This window comes from Excalfactoria chinensis, chromosome 14, assembly GCF_039878825.1.
Source record: "Excalfactoria chinensis isolate bCotChi1 chromosome 14, bCotChi1.hap2, whole genome shotgun sequence".
Taxonomy (NCBI): Eukaryota; Metazoa; Chordata; class Aves; order Galliformes; family Phasianidae; genus Excalfactoria; species Excalfactoria chinensis.
Window position 1 is genome coordinate 8,935,133 of NC_092838.1, and position 22,824 is coordinate 8,957,956.

The 22,824-nt window shown below is 49.5% G+C and overlaps 1 protein-coding gene across 8 annotated transcripts in view; it reads right to left on the minus strand.

The window, feature by feature from the left end:
* Nucleotides 1–22,824, minus strand: part of USP22 (ubiquitin specific peptidase 22) — a 100,030-nt gene that overhangs the window by 76,365 nt on the left and 841 nt on the right. For 2 of the 8 annotated variants that reach the window (XM_072348826.1, XM_072348825.1), the window contains 4 exons: nt 22,074–22,268; nt 21,406–21,455; nt 20,078–20,938; nt 19,433–19,941 (listed from right to left, as the gene is read on the minus strand). Coding sequence is in view for 2 of the 8 variants with exons in the window: in XM_072348824.1 (XP_072204925.1) it covers nt 11,816–11,941 (126 nt within the window). In the remaining 6 variants the exon portion in view is untranslated. Of the gene's footprint in view, nt 1–11,815; nt 12,040–19,432; nt 19,942–20,077; nt 20,942–21,405; nt 21,456–22,073; nt 22,269–22,598; nt 22,785–22,824 lie in introns of those variants that run through there. The other 6 variants (XM_072348824.1, XM_072348822.1, XM_072348830.1 and 3 more) reach the window with 5 other exon arrangements.

The window sequence follows — 22,824 nt, forward strand, 5'->3', positions numbered from 1 at the left end:
CAGCCTGATGGCATCAAATGTACCCCAAGTAGATATAGCAGACCTCTGAACACCCAAATGAGAGAATATTCCAGTGAATTGCATTATAAAATGCACTGAAAATTCTGTAAGCAAATGATGGTAATTCATCCCCTACCTTGCTAGGACATTTCGATTCACTTAGATCTGAAGCATCACCACATAACAAGGTGGCAATAAAGTCCAGCAAAGAGGAGTAATCACTGAGCTGAAACAGACTGTTAATTGAAGTCAGCTTGGGATAATCTGCTTTGGAAAGGAATCAGGGAAGCACACCTAGAGCTTTGAATGCTGGCTTTCAATGACAAAGTCAACACTATTGGATGGGAAGACCAAAGCTGATCCAAGGGCACAGCTCTACACACAGGTTTCAGTCCTCCTTCAGACTCTACCGCTTCAGCTCCACCAGGCTGCTCCAAAACACAACTTGATTAAGCACCACTTAACTCACAGCTTTCACATGAACCGCACTAGCTGCTGCCATCAACCACTCAAAGGAACAAAACCAACTAAACCCCACCAATTCCAACAGAAACTTACTGCACTGTCTCCAACAGCAGGAGATGCTATGCAAGGAGACGTGAGGCAATGCTTTCTGTGACCCATCTGCTTACAGCTCTCTCCTCCTCTAGCACAGAGTGTCACTGGAGGGGCAGGTGGAGGGCAGGTTGGTCCATGCTGGGCCCAAGGTACCACCTCCACCCTCCTGGAGGCTGACAGGTTGGCCTGTTTGGTTTGTTTTTAATTCCCAAGGTCTGCACACTGTTCTGAGGAGATGAAAGCCTTTTTAAATACTACTGTATTGAGTTTATAGGCTTAAAGCAGTTCCTCTCATGTAGCAACATGAAGGGTGTTTTTAAAATAAAAAAGAAAATGCATCAGTGTGAACAAATTTTCTTTTCCGGGTAAACAGATAGCGGTATTTTTAGTAGTAGGGAAAAAAACAGGCAGTATCATAGTGGCTCAACATTAAGTTATTGATCTGGTTGGCTGTACAAGCTCCAGAATGCAGCACTCAGACACAGGAAGCTGGCATGAAACTAGAGGGGAAAAAAAGAGGTGCTAATATACTCAAAACGCATCAAAAGCCAAATCTCACAGCACGCATCCCATAAGCGGAACCCAGGGCACTCCCAGCCCTTCCAGGCTTCCCATGCCCCAGAGGGACAAAGGCAGCACCAGCCCTGACCCTGCCCTGGTGGGGCTGTGGGTACCCACACCTTTCCCCATCCCCAGGATGCACTGGGCTGTGCGATGCTCCTGATGCCTCCATCTGCCACAGCGGTCCCCCAGGGCTGTAGCCAGCTGGCACCGTTTGGAACGGCCTTCCGGCTGCTCTGAACTGCACAAGGGAGTAGGCCAGAGGAAAGCCAGTCCCATAAATAGCTAATTTACAATCCCATTATCCCATCCTCCTCAACTGTATGCGGCACGAGCGAGCCACGTGCTGTGACCAGATACTTAAAACTAAAATAATAATCGCCACCATTATTCAAAAAAGTTAAAACATCTTCACAGGGTTTGATTACAAGAGACAAATCTGAACTTCGAGGCAGGCCTATTAAGGAGGGAAACAAGTGCTCATAACTTGATTACTCAGAAAAACACCATTTCATTAAATTAAATGTAATGTGAAAAGTGGATTTTCTGTAATAGCCGATCACAAATTACAGGCATTCTACACGCGCTGGTTCATTTGTTTTTCACAAGGAAACTGGAGCAGGAGCAAATTATTTGCATACAGGAGAAAGTTCTCATGACTAGTAGTTTCACCTCTCCAGCTGAGCACATTAGCACACCCACAAAAGCAACCACAGCAAGAAAGCTGGAAGTCAGAGAACCACAGAAGGTTGGGTTGGAAGGGACCTTATAGTCCCCATCCCACCATGAGCAGGCTGTCCCCACCAGCTCAGGCTGCCAGGGCCCATCCATGGCCTCGGGTACCTCCAGGGATGGCATGCATTAGCAATCCCAGAATCTTGGGTTCCCTCCCATCATTCCTCCCCTCCAGCTACCAGCTGTGCAACTGCCCATTCAACCTCATGCTAACACACAGCACACTTCCAAGCCGAATGGAGTATTATGAAAAACAAGGCTTTTTTCCCCCCCCCATCTTTATCTCTTGTCCTTTCTGGTTCATGACACACTTGCACCAGCACGGTGTGACAGCACTAGCACACAGGTGCTGGTGATTCCTTACACTGCTAAGGAAAGGCATACCCACAGCCAAGGCGTTGGAATTCCCCAGCTGCCAATCTTCAGCAGTAACACACAGAAAGCTTTAAACTTCCCATTTCTTGCTTCTCCAGTGAGCCACTGAATTACAAGTTGGAAGAGAACCACAAGGATCACCCAGTCCAACTCCTGGCTCCACACAACACCAATCATAATCCAAGCCCTGTGTCTGAGAGCACTGTCCAGACACCCCTCGAGTCAAATACTGCCTGGTACTGCACATCTCTATCACACCTGAACGCCACTTTTTCCACCCAAACCACATGCCAATTCCAGCACACATCTGTAGCTCACTAATACCTCCAGGTATCACTAGTATTTACACATTAACTCAAGCATTTACAGTCACTCAGATTTGCTAACTTACTCTTTTTCCTCCTTGCCATCATTTCTCTGTGTTCTTTTTACCACTGCTCAAAATCATTTGTTTGCATGACAGCTCCACCTCACAGGTACAACGTGCTTACAGAACTGAACGGCTTGCTTTACAACTAATTGCTGTAATACAGTTGTTCTTCTGGCTACTGCTGAACTGGAGTTTCCAGCTGAATGCTTCTGCTAGTCTTCAGTAGAACACAGCCCTTCAAGGGAGACAAAACTCCACCTCCAGCTGCCTGAAATCTTTCAGAAAGGGCCTGAAAAAGCAGCACTCCGGTTATGACACATTCCTGGGAGTTCAGACATATCATGATCTCTTCCCTGACGTCTCCTTTTAGCCAAATACTTCACCACGTGGATGAACAAAAACATTATCTCGCACCATAAAGTGAGCTCATTAATGCTCCACGTGCATTATTCATTTTTCAACTTGGCACTATTTCACAAATACACACTACTACTCCTTGTAATTATGAACTCTGGAACCACTCCACTGCACTCTGTGCTTCAGGCCCCTTCAATTAGCCAACAAGTGATGGATAGCAACTCCTCTGCATGTGCAAGTCTGAATCGATTCCGATAACTGAATCAATGCAGAAAAGCTGGAAAGAGATACAGAAAAAAACAACAAAGGGGATTTACTGAGGGCATCACAAGCATTAAACATCACAAAGTCAAAAGTCACAGAATTCTTACGTGACAACAAAAATCATTACAGGTATTAATATAAAATTCTTCTGGATGAAGTTTAAGATCAGTTTCCTCATGGAAGAGCCTTATAGTGACAGAAGCAGCTTAATTCCTCTTTACACACAGAACTCCTGGAATTATTTTTACTCCTTTGCCTGTTCTGCTCTCCACATCACTGTTAAGGTCACCCCACCGCCATGAGCACAAACTGCTGTCAGAAATTACCAAAGAATTAACTCAACTTCTAAACATAAATAATAATTCACTGGGTGGGGGGGGAACACCTACTAAGCAAGCATGACAAATCTGCGATGCATAGAAAGCAAAGACTATGCGAGGATTTCACCCTGCTCACGAGCAGCCAAGTAAGGCCAGCAATAAAGTTGAAGAACAAAATTAGGCACTGCTATGAGGATAACCCAGCACAAGGCAAAGGAAAACATACAGCCTTAAGACAAATGTAGCATTTGTCACCAGAGGGCACAGGGTCACGAAGGCTCACCTAACACCGATGAGGTACTGGAATGAGTCAGCTATCTCAGCTGTCTTCACTTACGGAGCTGTCATACATCTGGTGCAAGATAAATCTTAGTTTTATTTGGCAAGTTTATCCTAAAGAATGTCCTTTAAAATCTAACGTGCGTAGGAACACATCTGAACGCATAGGGAGGGGAGGGGAAGAATGGCTTTTTAGTATGGGGATCTTTTTTGGTAGAAACGACTGTGATGCCAGTGGGTAAATGCAAAGACAAACATTACTGATGTTGTTTTCTCTCTCCGTGCCAACACGCTGCACTGAGACAAGTCATGCCTGCACTTCATAGAAAACAAAAGCAAAACGTGCACGTAGGCCTTGGCATTAAATTGAGGAAGATAAATCTAAGTGGTCTTTTTCTGTAGGGATTTGGCCTCAGATGCACATACTGCTGAGTGAAACTGCAGTGCAATCACTATGGATGAACACAACGTCACATCGGTGTTTGATACCCCGTCGACCACGCCACCCAACTGGATCCAAACACTGCTGGGCCTTTTGTGAGGTTAGGCAAAAGGAATCATTGCTATTACTAATTCTGTAACTTTTAGAGTGATACATATTACTTTCTAAATGGTGAACTGAAGTGTGCATGAACACTTGGTCTAACATACACGGCCAAGAGCTGCACCACAGTACTCCGGGCTAAAAGCATAACAAAGAAGAGATTTTTCTAACAGTCTCATAAGCGAAACCCAGATTAATTATCCCTACAGTTTAATTCTACATAAACACATCTGGCTGAATAACTGCAAAAGGGGCAACCAACCAGCAGTGCACAGCAGCATGGCAGAGGAGCAGGGCTGGGCGTGAGGGTGGCACATGTGCTCCTGTCACAGCCACCATTAAGGCAGCACCACGCTGAACCAGCTGCTTCTCACCACTGCGATACTGCGAGGATGTTTAATAGATCTGACACGTTTATTGCTGTCAGCATTTGTTACAGGACATCACAATTTGCCCTGGTCCCAATATTTAAGCTAAGAAAGATACCACATCTGCGGAACACGTTGCAAACAACTTTTGTAGCCATGTCCACCCTTCCCGCAGTGTCACCTTGCCCAACACCCCACTTTTTCATTTGATGACAGATTTAGCACACTGCGGACCTTCACAGGAGTGTTTCCCAGGGATGGGCTGGCATCACCAGCACGCTGTGCACAAGACAGACAAGCAGAGTCATGTTAATTTCAAGCTCCATTAAGCACAGGAAAGGAAGAAGGCAAAAAAAACCTCAGAGATGCATGGAAAAAAGAAAATAAATATGGGAATTTTCAAGTAGTGTTACAAATAACCGACGAGCTTTGAGAAAACCTCAACTAATGCTCCACACAACTAGGTGGCTGCAAAAAGACTTGAGTATTTGCTTTATTTCAGACACAAAAGATTGCGAGGAGACAGACCGTTTGCTAATCTGTTACCTACTGATAAAGCGAATCTCAGGTTACTTTGAGTCAACCGGTGTCTGGTAACAGCTCACTTTGCTGGTTATCAAATAGGTCTTGAAATAGATAAAAGTGAGTATTTTTCTAAAACAGGAGATACCAGCACAGCACAGGCTGCCTTTGCACTGAGTCAAACCAGGCACCGCTCTGAAGCTGCTACACAAGCTGCACTAACGTGGTACCACTGTTTGGAAATGTGTTCTGAACCAAACAGAACAGAGGTTAACTTTGCACTGACTCACTCTTACAGCATTGATTGTACCAGCAGCAAATGCAGCGAAGTTCTCCTCTGAAATTAAGCAGGCTGTACATAAAGAACTGCCAAATCAATATGCAAAAGAATACAACTACCAAGACGCGGCTTTCAGCCAGTCAGAATACATCTATCAGCTCCTAGAACTGCTTCTGCTACAGGAAGGCTCCCAACTCAGCCCTCTCGGGTAACATATGGCTCTCCCTACACTGCAGGGCTGCTTGCTGACAACACAGGCCGGGCTCACACAATAAACCCTCATGTTATTGCAGCCTTTCCCTCACTCAGCTCCACTGCCCATCGGTTAACAAGAGGCTGCTCAAGGCACTTCTTGCTGCCCCCACATCTAGACAGGCTCTAACAAAGAGGACTCTCCTGTAACAACGTATTTCTAGCAAGTCCAGCAAAACGCATCCAGGTCACCTTCAGATTTTGCCTTTCCTACTGTGTTGCTACAACTCACAAATAAGCAAAAAAACCCCATATATATTGCTCCACACCTTCAGTGCTGCCATGCATCAGAAATACCTGGAGAACCAAGAATGAACCAGGAATGCACAAGAAGAAAAAAAAATAATAAAGTGGTCATCAACCAAAGGAAATCTAATGAACGGGTGGCAAGAGCCCTACCAAGAAACAGGAGCAAGAACCAAGACAAGTATCGGTGCTAGGTTTAATATGGGAAACAGAAGCATTCCAACTGAGTTCATCTTTCTCTGGTTTAAAACACCAAAGGGTTTGCACTAACATTTACTACTGCATTTTCTACAAAGCAGGATCCCCAGAGCACATCCCAAAGGAAATGGCTTTTATTTACTTAAAGATTCAAGCAGTAAGTCAGAAGAAGCCACCAGCAGCAACTTGCATTGTCCATCTGCAGCATCCACCCACCGACTTGTTCCTCTGGTCACCAAGACAGAAAATCCTCAAATGAAAGAAAGAGGGTAGAAGGTGCAGAAAGATTTGCAGCTCCAGTTTCACATTAGAGCTACAGATTAAGGCCTGAAAGAAAAATGAGGATATCAGCTAGCCTTTGTTTGGGGTTTAAAGCTCTGATGGCTTGTAACAAAGCTCAACAGATAGTCCAAGAACTCAAGCGAACCAATTCTGCTTTGCTTGCCTTCACACCATTAGCAGTCGTTTTGGTTTTAGAGCTTTGAAGATTTCAGGAGGCTTGCAGCAAATCAGATCACTGACTTCAGACGAAATTAAAGAGGTGCCACAACGACCCCCAAAAAAGCAATCTGGCTATCAGCAAACTTTTTCTCCTGATAAGACTGCAGAAGGAAGTTTCTCCATACCGAAGTAGTCCTCGTTTCCTTTGCTTTTTTGTCTCTCCATCCATATTAAAAAGAAGTAGAAAACTACTACTCATGTCAGCCCCAAAAATAGGGATTTTCATGACCTTTGTACCAGACTGCTTGTGTTGATCTGAGAGCAAGACAGACAAGTATTCTGTAAGTCCTGACGGCTCCGAACCCACAGTTCAGAACTTACTATTCATGACCATAGAGTTCATGGCACAAGATGAATCCCTAATCTTTGGTTAAGAAATCAACTGTTTCTTTAAACATGCTGTAGGACACACAACAGGAATGAGCACCAGTAGGAGCAAGGACTTGTACTGTAGTCTTCTCCAATGCCAAAGACATAAACGCAGCACAACAGAAACCCATGTGTGCAAACCTAATGCCTGGGTATCTCTCCTACCACAGACTGCGCCTGCACATCTAGAGGAAAGAGAGCATTACCTTCAGCAGGCTTAAGGACCTCCTCACTCCTCAGAGGCTAAGAACTACAGAAGGTTGCTCATTTATGACAACTCCTGAACAACGAAGGCTGCAGCTGATTTTGACACTCCTTATGGGCCTCCAGGGAGAAGGCAGTCCCAATGAAACACACGGCAAGAACATCCCTCCTGAGTGAACCATAGGTCGCACGGCAGCCAAAGTGAAGTAGGAAAAGAGCTTCTTGAATCCTGGACTCCTCCATTAAATTCTCCATAGGATTGGTAATCCAGCAGTTTGCTAGAAGTATTAAAGAAAAATTAATAAGGACGTTTTGCTTAAGCAACCAAAATACTGAGTTTGAGAGGGCTGCACAGCTTAGTAAGGTTCCTTGCCCAGCTCTTAGCATATTGCCTGAACAACACTTCCCTGTTCCTGGACAGGCATATGAGGCAAGACTGCAATGGGAACGCAAGCACACACCTCACCTGGCACTCAGCAGAAAGTCACTCTCCCAACAAAAGGTCATCTTAGCAAGGGCTTAATGCATCAATGTAGACTGAACCACAATACTTGCTATCCAAAGTATGATGCAGCATTTATTTGTTGAGAGATTTTTCCCCCCCCCTCAAACATTAAAAAAAAAAAAAGGAACCAAAGTAATTCCAGTTACCAATCCCTATGAATTAACACTCAATGAATTATTAGAAGGATGCACGTGAAGTCAGAAGTGCGTACATGTGAATGAGGAAGAGATCTATAGACAACTCATCACCTACATACAAAAATGTTTCTTCATACCTGAGAGCGTCCATGCAAACAGAGAATAATGGAAGAACAACAGAAGTTCTGACATGAGAGGACAGAACCTAGAACACATCCACCACCAAGGAGAGCAGAGCAGACCACCCCTGACAGCCCATTATTCTTGGATCTGCTGTCAGAAGCACAGAACAAACATCCTGACATTTCAGATAGGACCTTGTGCCTATCACCGCCGCACTCACGACCACCAGATTACTCACGTCATTGAGCACCTTTTCTGAGCAGTGAGAGGAAGAACCACTCGGAACCAGGCAGAGAGCTTTCCTTCGAGGTTTGTGGTGCAGCAGGACAGAACTGAACTGTAAATGCAGCAGCCCTTCAAGTGCTAAAGCCATTACTTACTAACTCCTAGACAACGATGCATCTACACGTCCAAACGATTTCTGATGGAGAACTGAAACTGTTCAGCACTGCAAAAACAATTGTTCACATCTGTAATTGTAAAGGAATAAGCAAAGCTTTTTAAGTTGGACTCCACAGGCAAAAAGGGAAAAGCTGATCCAACAGGGCTGGTAGTGTGTCTTCTTATCATCTTTGGTCTGGCCCATAATTCCTACATGGAAAGTAGTGGTATCATATATACCTACGTAACGCTATGAGAGGTTCTTAAACACGAGGGATTTTCTGCATCAAAATACTCAAGGTAAAGCCCGTGACCTACAGAAGGTGACGGCAAAGCTTGTATTTATGTATTCATTCAGTACATTATATCACAAATAAAACAAATCAAGTCACTGGTCGAAGTCCCAAAGCCAAGATGACCATACCAATTTTATGCCACTCTACCTAAGAGCCAAAAGCTGGTTCTAGCTCCTAATCACCATTACCCCAAGTTCAACACCTGCCCTTCAGACTTTTTCCTCAAGCCTTTCTCCTATTCCACTCCTCATACAACACAATGCTCAGGTTTTGTCTTCCTTTAGGCTTTACCAGCAGCAGCACATTCGCACTACAGCACAGCTTTGCCTATAACAGCAGCAGCACAACTGCTGCACTCACTGCCTCAGCCACAGCACAGGCAGAAAGCCACAGCTCAGCCCCTGGATGGAGGCAGAACAACACACCAGTACAAGAGCTGAAATCCCATGGTAGCAAACACACTCCCGAACCCTTCACCAGAATTCCAGCATTAACAAAGGTACACTCATAATTACCTCCTCCTTCTGATTGGGAATTCAAATACAGGTACAGGAAATGGCTTTCCAACTACAAACAGCGCTTTGCAGCTATTTTATTAAAAACTCTGGATGTGAAGAACGCTGAAACGAGGGCTACAGCTCATAAAAGCTCATTCTCAGGAAAGGTACGCATTAAAAACAAATAGCAAGCAGCAAGCAGTGTCAAAATGGTCTTCCAAAGCATAATGCAGTAAGCGGTGTAAGTAAAAGAGGAGCAGCAGACACTTTCTGCCCCCTGCAGTTCCTACTGCTATCTGGATTTATAAGACAGCCCTAGGAGGGATGGAACATTAGCAGCCCAGAGACCCAACAATTTAACATCTGGCTCCCAAGCAGCAACAGCCAAAACGTTTGGGTTTGCTTGTTGTTTTACAGCCAGGTTCATCTGAATAACAGTTAAATTAATCAATGCTTCCATTAATGATCAACTACATATTGTGAATGTTTGCTGTGCCAAATGAAGGATAAAACTGCCCCTGGCTTTTGCAACAGAAAATGAGAATCACCTTCTACCAAACCTTTATTTGACCTCATTGCTTTGATCAGAGCTAAGAACGAGAATTCTCACCATGAATTAACCGGTACCCTCACCACGTCAGGGCTGTGTTCCTTATATATACATCCACACTGTGGGCATATTAAGACATATATCATCTTATATAAAGGACAATGGGTTGCTTCTTAGTTATCCCACTATGTGTCTGAAAACAGAAAACGCTGCTGTGAAGTTTGAGATGTAAATATGGAATACACACGGACAGCAAGGAAAAATTCTGCAGGGGAAGGATTCACATCCATGTATAGCAGGTAAGCACCGCCATAATTGTTCACATACTTCCTTCTACCTTTATGAATACAGGAATTCACCCCCAAATGCAGGTACCCAAAACACTTCCCTGTATGTGATGATTTACTCCCACACATCTCAGGTTGGCAGTACTCAGAATCCAACTATTTTCAGACTGGAAATCTGCTTAAAAACAAAAGGCATTTTTAGCACATGTCCGGTCAAGGGATGCTCTCGATGAGATGATTTTGCAACCACCCCATTCTGCCTTATGAGCCTGCCTGTCCTAAGAGGAAAAGGTGGGAGCACAGATTGATTACAGTGAACAATTACTATTGCTTAAAAAACAGCTGGCAATAAATACGTGCATCACTAGCGATAGATTCCAGAAGAAACCCAACAAACAGCAGACCAGGCCTGTAAAGGATGTTCCTCATTCAAAATAATGGAAGCTGAAGTGTTCATCTTACTGATGAATTCTGGGTTTCCTCCTCCCATGTAACACAAGCAATATTCCTCTGAGACACCTTCTTACCCCACTCCTTCAGCAGCACACGTATGTATTCCCCACTATTTAAGCCCCAGGTATGCTGTACCATAAACCCATCCATATGTTGACACGCCAAAGGTTAAATGAAACCAAATCCTGACTAACACACTCCCTAACATCAGCTTGCAGTGTGTTAGGTACACAGAACAACTTTGGCTGGATATTGCTGGGCTCTCAAGCAAGCGACTAACTTTATAGTTTTCCTTCTGATTCCATTTTTCCCTCCCTTGAAGTAAAACACCGGAAAATGGGTTTCCCTGAGAACACAAAGCACACACGGAGGGGCCGCTCAGCCCTGCAGCACACCTACAGCGCTCCAGAGTTGCCCACAGCCCAACGGGCCGTCCCAGCCCGCAGTTCAGCCGCACTGTTTGTTGCAGTCCCTTCCTCGGCCATTAACATCAACCACCGATAGAAATCTGCAAAGTCACTTATTAGTACAAACTAGTTGACGGCACGGAGGGCAGCGGGCGGCTCCGGCTGGGCTCCTCGAGCATTGTGTGCACGCGGCCGGGCCGGGATTGCCGCACACAGGTGGGACGGTCACGTCTGTCCTCATCGCAGCGGATTCCGGTGCGGCGCTGCGCACTGCGTGCCCCGAACGCTCGCACCCCCCAGCTCGCTCCTTATCCGCCCCTCCGTGCCCTCCGCACTCAGTTCCTCCTCTCTCCCCCCCCCCCACCACACTCGGAATCCCATTTTGCAACCGGATGACCACCGATCTTCAAAGGAAAAAAATATATGTACACATACACACACATATATATAAATAAGCACCAGAAATGCCCCCCTCGACTCCCCCCCGCCTCTCCCAGCCATTGTGCCTCCTTCCCCCACCCCTCCCTGCGGCACAAAGCCCCGCCGCGGGCCGGGCCGTGCCCATCGCCCCGGGGCTCTCCCCTCCCCCCCCTCCCCTCCCCGCAGCCTCCGCCGTGTTCCGGGAAAAGGGCTCCGCACCTCCGGGGGGCGGCGGCGCTGCGGAACGGCCCCGGGGAGGGGGGAAAGGCGGCGCGCGGGGCAGGTGGCGGCTCGCAGCCCCAGCGCCGTGCCCGTGCCGCGGGGGGCACCCGCAGCCAACCTCCCACCCAAACCCCCCCCCCGCACACACACACACGACCGCGTGCCGGGAACCGCGGGCCCGAGGAGAGGAGGGGAAGGGAGTGCAGGGGGGTTGGATGGGGCCGCCCCCGGTACCTTGCGCTTCCTGGTCTCGGCCGACCCGCTCCACACGAAGCACTGGTAAATGGCCCTCAGGTTCTGCTTCCAGTTCTCCACCTTGAAGCCGGTCACATGGCAGCACCCGGCCGCCGGCGGACTCATGTCAGACCCCCCCACATCAATCCTCCCGCCGACGGGCCGGGCCGGCGGGCAGCGAGCCGGCCCCTTCCCCCCCTCGGCGGCGGCGGCCGCGCGGGCACGGGCGCGGGCACGACGCGGGGCGGCCGCGCGCCCCCCCCAGCCACCCCACCCTCCCTCCCCGCCGCCACCGCCCTCAGGGGCTGCGGCCCCTCCTCACGCCGCCTCCCGCCGCCTCCGTTCCCGCGGGCTGCCGGGCGGGCGGCAGGCACATAGAGCCCCCGGCTCCGAACAAAGCGCGGCGGTGGAGGCGGCGGGCAGCGCGCTCCCCTCCCTCTCTGCCTCACACACAAAGATGGGGCTCTCTCGGAGGCGAAGGAGGAGGAGGCGGCGGCTGAGAGCGGCCGCTGCCGCCCCCGGAGTGGCCGCCGCTCCCTTCTACCTCATAGAAGCGGAAGGGAAAGGAGGGGGGGGGGGTGGGCCTGGAAGCGGCAGCGGCGGCCCCGGTGCGAGCGGAGCGTGTGTGTGGGGAAGGGGCGAGTCTCCGCCCGCCGCCGCTCCCTCTCCCCAGCCGGCCGCCCGCTCGGCTCCTGTCTCTTTAAACCTCCCCCCCCGCCTCCTATCGCCGTCTCCTTCCTCCTCCTCCTCCTCCTCCTCTCTTCCCGCACTCCCCCCCTCCGCCCGCCGTGTGCGCTGCTCCGAGCCGCTAACCCAGCCCAGCCCGGCAGGCCCGGAGCGGGGCAGACCAACGGGGAAGGGGCGGTAGGTGCAGCCCCCACTCTGCCCCGCCACCCGCGAGGAGGGAGCCGGAGAGGGAGGAAAGGAGCGCCGCGATTGGTTCGCTCGCCTGTCACTCTGCCGCTGAAGTGCCCGTCTTTGGCGTCTCATTGGTTCATTTCCTTTTCTCCCCCCCCCTTGTTCCCCCCCCCTTCCTCCCCAGCATTTCCCCCTGCCGGAAAGGGGCGGGAACTGTTCTTCGGATTGACGGGGCATCCGGCCAATGGAGAGAAAGGGCGGCACGTTCGCCGAGAGTGCCTCGCAGCAACTGGCCAGCCCAGCCGTCACTCTCGCTCCAAGATGTGAGCGGATTGGCTGTGGTGGGCTGCGGGGCGGTCCCGCCCAGCGACAGCCTGGGCTATGGGGGCAGCGGTGCTGTCACATCCGCTGATCGCGGCTGCTTCGGTCTTACCTCAGTGATTTCCTGAGGGGAGAGGGGCGGCGGCGGCGCGGCCGGGTCGCTGCCGGGGCAGAGCCGCCTCCCGGCCTGGTAGAGGCCCTACACGGGAGCCTCAGCCCCGGCTGAGCGTTGCGCGGCCGCAGCGGCCTGCACTGAGATGAGGCGGCTCGGGGGGGCAGCGCTGTGGTGCAGCAGGCCGCGCTGTGTTATGCTCCATCGGGAGCTGCCGCTCACTGAGAAGGAACGAGAGCAGGCCTGGGGGGGAGAGCTGAGCTGATGCCTTCAGACTGAGCTGTAGTATCTGGAAACTATCTGCTATCTGCCCGCAGCGTGTCCTGCTGGCAGTAAGAGGAAGGTGAGGAGGAGCACAAACGCTGCTTGTGAGGAGAACAAGCCGCTGTGTCAAAAGAAAGAGGCACAGTCACCCTGCCGTGTGAGAGCCGCTCAAACATCCCTCAGCACGGAGGGAAGTGAATCTTACAGCAAGACGTATCTAAATGAATGGGGTGGGTAATTAACGCCCTAACAGCACGTAGTATTTATTCTAAAGAATCTGAGTATTTTCCAATGAAAACCCCCAATGTTTCTACAGTCTAAATCCAAGTAGAGGGTTATTCTTATTCTGCGACAACTCCATCTTGGGCTTTTCTCTATGGCTGCCACATCAAAACAGGAGATAAAGATAAAAGAGAGAGTTTCTGCCTGTGAAATTTAAGTCCATCTCTCTGAAGAAGCGGGATATCAAAAAGACAATGCGTGTGTTCAAAGCCCAGTGAGACACTGAAATTCTCACTGAGGTTTCCTTGCAGCTCTTTCTTGCAGAGTCATCACGTTTACTCTAAGTAAGGTGCAGCAGTGGTTGTCCTATTCAGAAATAAGAGGAATCCCGTCTCTGTAAAGCATGATGGTTTCATTTTAAGAAGGGAGAACACCTGCAATTTGTTCTCCTCCCATATAAATACTTCCTTTGGAACGTACTATTTTTTCTCTCTGGCCAGTTCAGGAACAATTATAACATTCAACCATTCCTGCTTCCTGAGGTTCCATTATCACCCCAACCCCAGGAGCATTCTCAGAGATAACACACGTACAAGCACAGCATCCATCCTTAACTAGAACTGTCACCTGAGGTTCCCCATCACATCCCAAAGGCACAAATGTTGTCACTGACTCTTCGGGACACTTCCATGGATACAGATGATGCCTTTCAAACGTAAAGGTTCCCCCCCACCAATGCTCTTCAAAAAAGGGAGGGAGCTTTTAGAGCCAGAAATCTGATCTCAGCTTCACTTTGACAGCGAATCGTTTTGGAACCAAAGCAGAAATCTGTTCTAAAATCATGCAGAAAAAAGAATGGCTCGATATTTTCTGTGGCCAGTTCCTTCCTTGAGGAGCCCGCACCAAGCTGCAGAAGGTAGCAGTGTCATCAAGCCCTTTGCTTTCCACCTGGGGAAGACACCAGAATCTTTCCTGCAGAGAATCGAAATCTCATACTCTATAAACACCCTGATTGTGCCGGCCTGTACACAGCAACAAAGCACAGCAGTTCCGAGACAGGAACAGGAACAGTTACAACATTCCATCATGTACTAATTTAATAATCAGGGCCTGCTTGCTACACACACACACACACACGAGAGTTTATAAGTTTGCTGTAGTTTAATTTACTCTTGGGCATGGCTTGGGAACGTTACTAGAATGAAACCTCTTGGTGCAGCAGAAAGCTTGGGAAAGGATTTGCCTCTGGGGGCAGAAAACTGTTTCAATCCCTCCTGCGTCTCTTGGAGGAATTTTGATATTAAAGCGCTGATGATGATGCTAATTAGAGCTTAGCCCCAAATGACAATGGAATATAAATGTTGATAGGAGCTAAAACATACTGCAAACGTGCTGCGAGCTCTTCCTCCAGAGAGTCATCTGTGTTACATGCTAACTCTGCTGGGAAGATGCAGAGTTCCTCCACATGGGGAACAGAAGCGACTGAATCCTCAATCCTTGTCATCCCAAGGTGGCGCTTCCAGCATGAATCAATCGCTGACCTCACAACAGAACAGATTTATATGGTCCCAGCTACACCACCTTCTCTATAACAAAGATTCTGCTTTCGGCCCAATCCATCGGTAAAAGCATCTGCTAGATTAGAGGTGTCTACCTGCCTATATCTGATCAGAAGGGATGGAGCAGCCGCTTCAACCCACAGCATTCAGTGGCAGTCAGTCCAGCTGCACAGGTCTGGCCAGACGGATGCTTATCAATCCACGGAACACAAAGATGGGTGGATTTCAATGGGCTGACTTCTCATTTCATAATTGACTCCTGAAGTTTTCCCTTGGGATCGTAGCCCCCCGTATTGCTCATTTAAACCTACTGACAATACACTTGCTTGTCTTCGTGATCTTTTGCAGATCTCCCCGAAGCAGTGCGTGGAATTCCAAGGATTCCTGCCCCTTAGGTAAGAAACAGTCCTAGAAAAACAGAATGGCTGCACTGCTTCTTTCTGAGGATCATTTGTTAGACTTCCCTTCAGCATCGTCATGGGATGAAACCTCGACCCCAATTGAACTCAACAGGAATTTTGCCACTGACTTAAATGGAGCTAAAATGTCTTAGTCTGAAGGCAGCACAGAGCACCAGCATCCTTAAAAAATAAGACATTTATTCCTGGCAATTTGCTTGTATCAAGGACGGGTCCATCCCCACCCCAGGTACTGGGAGCTCCCGTGCTGCACACCTGTGTGAAAGCAGCTTCCTTCCATCTTGTTCCTCCCCTGGGAAAGTAAACCAAAATCAGTCTCCACTATCTGATGAGCCTTAATTCTCAGCACTTAAATAATTAGCTTCTCAAATGTACGAAAACAACTCTCATTTTCTGGATTAATGAAGGAAGCTGGGTTCCACTGAGCAAAGCTATTATGGAGCTGCTAATGCATGGTTTCATCGCCTGCCACTAAACACAGAGCAACGTGGGCTCCGGGGAGAGCAAGAACAGAAGGAGAGCAGTGCTGCAGGGTTAAAGTGGAAGGCAGTGGGGAAGCACAGGCAATGCAGGCAGTTGTGGTTTTAAGGCAGGAGGAAGGCTGGCTTTGTTTGTGTGCCTGCTGAGTTTTATCTGGGTTTCTAACTACTGCATAGAGCCCAAAAGAAGACCAAGCACAGGGAGATGATAATGGGTAGATAGTTTGCTTTAGACACAGACCAATCAAAGACAGTTCCCAAAGCAGGGTAACAGAGATGGCACATGCTCAGAAGCCGAAACCTTTGGAAGCCATTTGGAACTTCTGCTCAAGTTCAGCAGCTCCAGCAGCAAAGAATGGCAAAGAACTTCAGTGCAGCCTTTCACAGCTGGAGGGCTGCAGGGATGCTGGCACACTCTTGTCCTTCACCCTCTTTTGACTCAGGAGTTCATAGGAAACTAACTGCAAAGAGTCAGACTTCCTCATGTCTCACCTTGGCGGGTATAGACACAAACTTCAGAGCAAGACCCTGTTTATTTGATACCTGATTTTCTTTTTCATAGCTGGACAGAAAAGGGGCTGAAAAAAACATCAGAAAGTAGCTTTGCTTTGGGACACTTAAAACTATGCCCTATTAGATGAACAATTCAGCGCTATCAGGACTGTTCCTTTCCCCTTCTGCTTAACTCTTCTGCTGCCCTGTTTCACACTTTAAAAGCCCACACTGAACCTGCCTGGCTCAGGGAAGGGGGAACAGAACAAAGGCTGAGTTGGAAATCAGGGCTTTTGAGCTCTAACTACAGCTATGCAAAGTCACGCAACTTCCCAGACACCAGGAGCTGGACAAGCCCGGAGCATGGATTCCTTTACATTCTTCAGCATAAAAAAAATCCCTTCAGGTCGTGTCATTCTCCCCCAGCCATCAGTAGGCACAGATCAGTGAATCAAAGTGCCTGCAGTTCTGGATGTGGATTTGGGACCAAACGCCTTCTTACAATGAAGTTCTTCTATCTGCACTAGTGCCAATAAGCCCTCAAACATCTCACATCTGTCACACCTCCCCAGACAAAAGGAAACTACACAACGCTTCGGACCATCCATAAGAAAAGCTTGGAATTGCAATGGAAGGTGTGGGTTAAAGAAGAAAATCTACTGGAGACACCCAGGTGGGAGAATAGAGGAAATAACGAAGCTGGGATGGTTTACACTGGGACCGCAGGGTACCTGCAGACGTGCTGCAGAACCTCAGCAACGTCCCCAAAAGGCAGCAGCTCTCTACAGACGACTGCTCAAACTTCAGCATCTCTGACAATGCAGAGATGCTGATGTCTGGGCTTGTTGGACCACTGACTTCTCTGAGGAGTTACAACCCATGTAATTCAGCTGAAGCAATCAGGAAATAATTACGTACATTGGAGAATTAAAAGATGGTCATTGTACAAATAAGTTACTGGAGTGACTAAAAAAGTGAGCCCAGAGCCTCCTTTTGGAGCAGTATTTAATGTAAATGAATCACTTAGCGGACAATACAACAATCATCTGTTCAGCTTCTATTCATTATCAAAAACAATACGGAAGGATTGGCAGGGAGCAGCCTTTTGCCAGAGGGAGCCCTTTAGGAAATACCACAGAATCTGGGCTGACTTTTGTCTGTTCTCCTATTGTTTCCTGACAATGCTTTGCTAATGAATTCCCAACCACATCATTTCGGTCGCCACCTCCCCCCTTATGTATTTATTTCTCCCCAAACCAACTCAGTAGCAATACTGGCTTGTCCCGATGAGCTGCCATGCTTCTTCACCTTAGGAAGAGTTCCATCATTAGCTATGAGTTTTGCCAAGGCCCAGGAGCTGTGGAGCCTCAGGCAACCTGGGAAATCCCACAGTAAGCAGTGCAACGAGATCCTTTGATTTGGGCAAAAGCCCATCAAGTTTTAAAGGAAATATCGTGTATCTCTGACATTTCAAATGCGGATTGAATTCAGTATTTGAGCTGTGCGCTCAATAAATCCATCTTTCGTTGCTTGCTTTGAAATGATGCTGACTTCGTTCTAGGGAACAAGCTGCTTCTCAGTAGGGCCTACTTGAACAAATTGCACTCAACGTTACCTTGGGAGTTATCAGACAGACTGTGAGCTGAAAGCAATCCTCATTCAGGAGGCAAACCACCCTGCAGCATCGCTGGTTCGACTCCTCACAGACCACAGCAGGAAACTCACTGCAATGGTCAGAGATGAGGAACGAGGCACCAATGATAAAGAGCGGGGCAGATAAGCAGGCTTTGCTGCTGAGAGAAAGGCATGTGGAATGGCACCCTGCTCTGACTGCCCAAGGTTGGCTCTGAGGCCACAATGCACAGTTTGCTTTATTTTGTCTTCCATGCAATCTTCAGCTCTGCAGCAAATTCTCTGCAGCCGGTGTTTATTTTTGCCAAACCCGGTGACGGCAGCGTATGTGGGCTTCTAGCTAACACTGTCTGCATTTAGAGATAGAAATGCGCGCTCCATAAATCCTGTGACTGGCTCAGTCTTGCAAAGCAAAGCAGACAGAGACGGCACCATATTCCCTGGGCTCACTCTCCCCCAATCCCCACCAAACTAGCTGCATCGCTCAGCCTGTAACTGGGGAGCTTTACTCCCAGCACGTACTCACAACCCCACTGAATGGGGACTCAAAGAGCACTGCAGCTGGCCCACCATGCAACTATTCACGGTATTGCTGCTTCCAGCTTCCACCTGCCCTTTGGCTGGAGGTCAATCAGGCCGAAGCAGAGGCTGTAAGATGAGCAGCATTTCTTCTCTGTGGCCAGTTTGCTGCTCAGGATACTAACACACCCAACTAGTTGGCAGGCAAGATGGGCATGGCAGCATGCAGCCCAACCTGCCACTGCTGGCACTGGGCACAGACCAGTGCACAACTCAGCACCTACAAGGCAGGACTCCCATGCACAGTGTGGAAATGCATGGCTGCCATAGGCTGCAGCAGGAATCCCTTTGACTAAACATTTCCAGCCTTGGACAGCAGTTGGGAAGCGAGAACCACTGCTCAGCTCCTGATAACAGTTCATCCTACAAGACGACCACCAGCATTTGTACTAATGGAGCCTTTTTACAGAAGTCCCTATTAAACAATCTCAAGGATCTCTTTGGAAGGAAACAGCCAGCTTATATTAACGTTTGGTACATTAGGTATCATCCTAATGCTGGGATACGCTGAAAAGAAGCCAGACTAATCGACTTATGTTAATAAATTCCCCCTGAAATAAATATATTTCTAAAAAAGCATCAGTATAGCCCTGTTCCTCCTTGCTCTGGTAAAGAGGCTTTTTTTCTGTTGTTGGTCCCTCGTGTGGTTGCTTAAGTCAGGTCTTGCTGTAATTACATACCTCACAGCAGTGCAGGGAGACTTAATTAAGAGAGTCACTGTAGGTGCGCTGTCAGATACGACCCAGTCCTGTCGGATGAGGCTGCAGCAGCTGCATTCCAGCAGGCAGCTGAAGTTTGCAGCGGGTTTTGCCGTCCTCCTGCAGAAAGCAGCACAGACACAGCCAGCAGCAGCCCACATACAGACCCCCTCCACTCCGCCATCCCAGAGCCTGAAGTTCCCCAAATCCCTCCATGCTCCCCAGCAGACGTTTATCCACACCGCAGGATTTCACATTCCCTCCCCCAGCCCCAAGCTTCAAAAAGTGTGACTCACCAGTTTCAAACGGTGACATTTCATTGCCAACCTATTCTGGGAGCAGCTGGCTTTGGAACACATGGGGATGTGGGGAGAAGGGAGGGAAGAGCCAGACGGAACCGAGTGAGAAGGGCTCATTGTCTCCCCCACACAGGTTTGTTGTTGCTCCTCCATTTCAGAACTGCACCATTTGGGACGTGCTGGCACATTCCACTGGAGGAAAACAACACAACAAACACATTGCGGAGAAAAATATCTGTACAAGCAGTGATGCAACTCCCTGTCAGCCAGGAGGGACTGCTCTGCACATCACATAGACGGGAGGAAACGTGCCGTCCCCACTCCTCACCAGCTGAGCCCTGCAGATCTGGATTGCTCCTTCCAGCAGACCGGCTGTGCTGCAGACCCAGGCTTCAGTCATCAGCAGCATCTCACTAATGATGAACAAATGTACGTGCAATGGGGAAGATGACAACAGGGGAATGACAAAGAAATCACTGTCAGCTCCGGGTCCCGAGAGGAGTTGTGTGTCACACTGCAGATTTGCATTGCTGGTGTCCCTGCTGCAGGACCTCAGTGCCATGAGCACAACAGGCAGCATGTGAGCACAGGGCTGCTGTGGGCGCTGGCCTTGCGGGCTTGTTGGCACACACAGCATTGCTGGCACTGGTGCAGCACCAGAGGCAGGAGCACAATCTCTGCTGGCCTCGGACCATAAATCCACACACAGCAGAGCTCCAACCCCATTCATTAACAGTTGTAAAATTCCACGGGGAGGGAGCTGGGCACGATGCAACCCAATGGGAGCAGGGCGCAGTTCTGCAGCATTTGGCTCAGCCGGGCACCAGCAGTGCAGGCTGCAAGGAGCACCAAGCTCAGCGACCCAAGGAGAGGGGAGCAGGGGGGCTCAGCAGCGCACAGTGTGATGACACAGCACCGCACACCCCGCTGTGCCTCTCACCGCTCCCAACAGAGCCCTGTGCGTGTCTGTGCAGGAAGTGTTTGATTACAATTCCATTCCCCTCCTCTGCTGCCTTTACACGAGGGAGGGCTGTGCCTGTGGCTCCCAGCAGCGGTGTGGGACCTGGTGTGGGCAGATTCACTCCCATTCTCGGCCTGTGGCAGCCTCACGGTGCTCATCCAGGGAAGAGGAGCTGGCTCGCTGCGTGGTGCCGGCATGCAGCAGCAATGACCTTGGCTGGGTACCTACCTGCTGAATGCAAAACGGGTGTAAAAACAGCAATTCTTTATTGAAAAAAGAAATAAAAATCAAACCCAACGAATCTTCTGCCAAGGTAAGGACAGGCTGCGGTTTGTTCAATAAACGCATCTGTCAGAGCTGGGGTTTCTTTTGCTTTCCCCAGCTTCCCTAAATGCCCTTCACCAGCACAGAGGGGGAGGGGAGCTGCTCTTTGAAGCCTTTTCCTTATGGGAATAGAAAACACGGAAAGAATTCAATTCTCTGCCACAGCCCGGCAGCACCGAGCCGCACTTCAACAGCCCGAGCCCAGCCACAGCCGGACGGTGGGAGCTGGGGGCAGCACTGCCGGATGAGCCCAACATCCAGCATCATTAAGAGCCCCCCCCATAGCGTTACAGGAAAGAGGAGAGGGAGGAACGGAGAGGGAAGAGAAACACAGGAACCCGGTGCGGAGGGCTGCAGTTATTCGTTCATACCTTTGATCCAAAGCACCATCTAGTGAGAATAGGGAACACTGCAACCGGCCCTGCAACGACAAACGGAACGTGAGCTCGGCCTGTGAAAGCAAGTAGCGCCGTGCACTGTGCTGTGCCCCAGGGAGCAAGAGTGCGCTCAAATTACTGTGCTCGGTGTCTATTTCTCCAGTGCAAACGCGTTCTCTCCCTCCCACCAGAGAGCCTCAGTCTGCCTGCAGCCAGCAAGGCGTGTGGCACTACAGGAAGAGAAGGATTTCCACGTTGCAATTGGAGAACTAAAGCCAAGTGAAGGTGGGTGAGCAGCCCGAGGTCGTGCAGGAAACCAGAGGCAGATCCGGGAATAGAGAGCAGCAGCCCTGGATGCCGAGCAGTGCCTGCACAATAGCACAGCACTCGCCCTCTGCTGCCTTTAACTCTTTCCTACCTCACCAAAAAGCACAGGGAGGGCTGAGCAGGCGCTTCACTGCACGTGTGCTTGTTGCCTTGCAGGACCAGCCCTCAGACCTCACTGCTTGCAAGGCAAGGCAGCAGGGATCGACAGGGCTGGGTATCAGCAAGGCTGATACTCCTACATAGCAACCAGAACCTCGTGATGGGAACAGTACCCCAGCACTACCGTATCTCCACTCCCATGTGTGACAGAACATCACGGTCTCCCTCAGACTCGCTCAGTTCAGTTCAAATGGTTGTGGTAAGTTCTCCAGTTCTCAGCTGCAGGAGGGGAAGATCTCAGGGCTCCCTTTTGCTCAGCATTGGGTCGGCTGCAGAAGGCAGAGGTTTGCAGCACAACCACAGAGCAGATCTGTGAGCTCAGTAAGTCTACACTTCTTCATAGCAAGCTTGGAAATGCTGCAGTGCAGTGCCTGAAAGAGGCAATAATTGTGAATAACTGGAACCAAGCCACATAGAAATGAACAAAAAGAAGAGATTCGGGTGGTGCAAAAAAGCTGCAGTGCCATGAGCTGGACTGGAGCAGAACTCTGCCAGAGAGATGGAGCCCAAGGGAGCTCAAGGAGCTCCGGGAGCACAAGGCCCCACTGAGACTCTCTGAAAGGTTCCAATGGCTCCAAAATCAGGAGTGTAACCAGGGCAAAAAAAACATGGCCACCTCCTTGGGTCCACAGCCCAGGAGGGACACAGACGAACTAGGCTGGTCTTTGGTCACTCCTATAAACCCAGTCTATTCAGCCCACCTGCCCACGTTCCCCTGTTTCCTCATCTCCGACCGTCCCCGTCTCACGTGGGAGCAGTTCCGGCACATCCCGATAACGGGAACGAGGCCGGAGCGCCGCCAGCAGCACAGCGGGACCGGAAACGGAGCGGAACGCTGCGCTCAGAGCGGCGCTGCTCGACCGGACCGCACGCACGGGGGGACTCGTTGTGCAAGCACCGCCCCTTCCCCTCCACAACTTCCGGGTT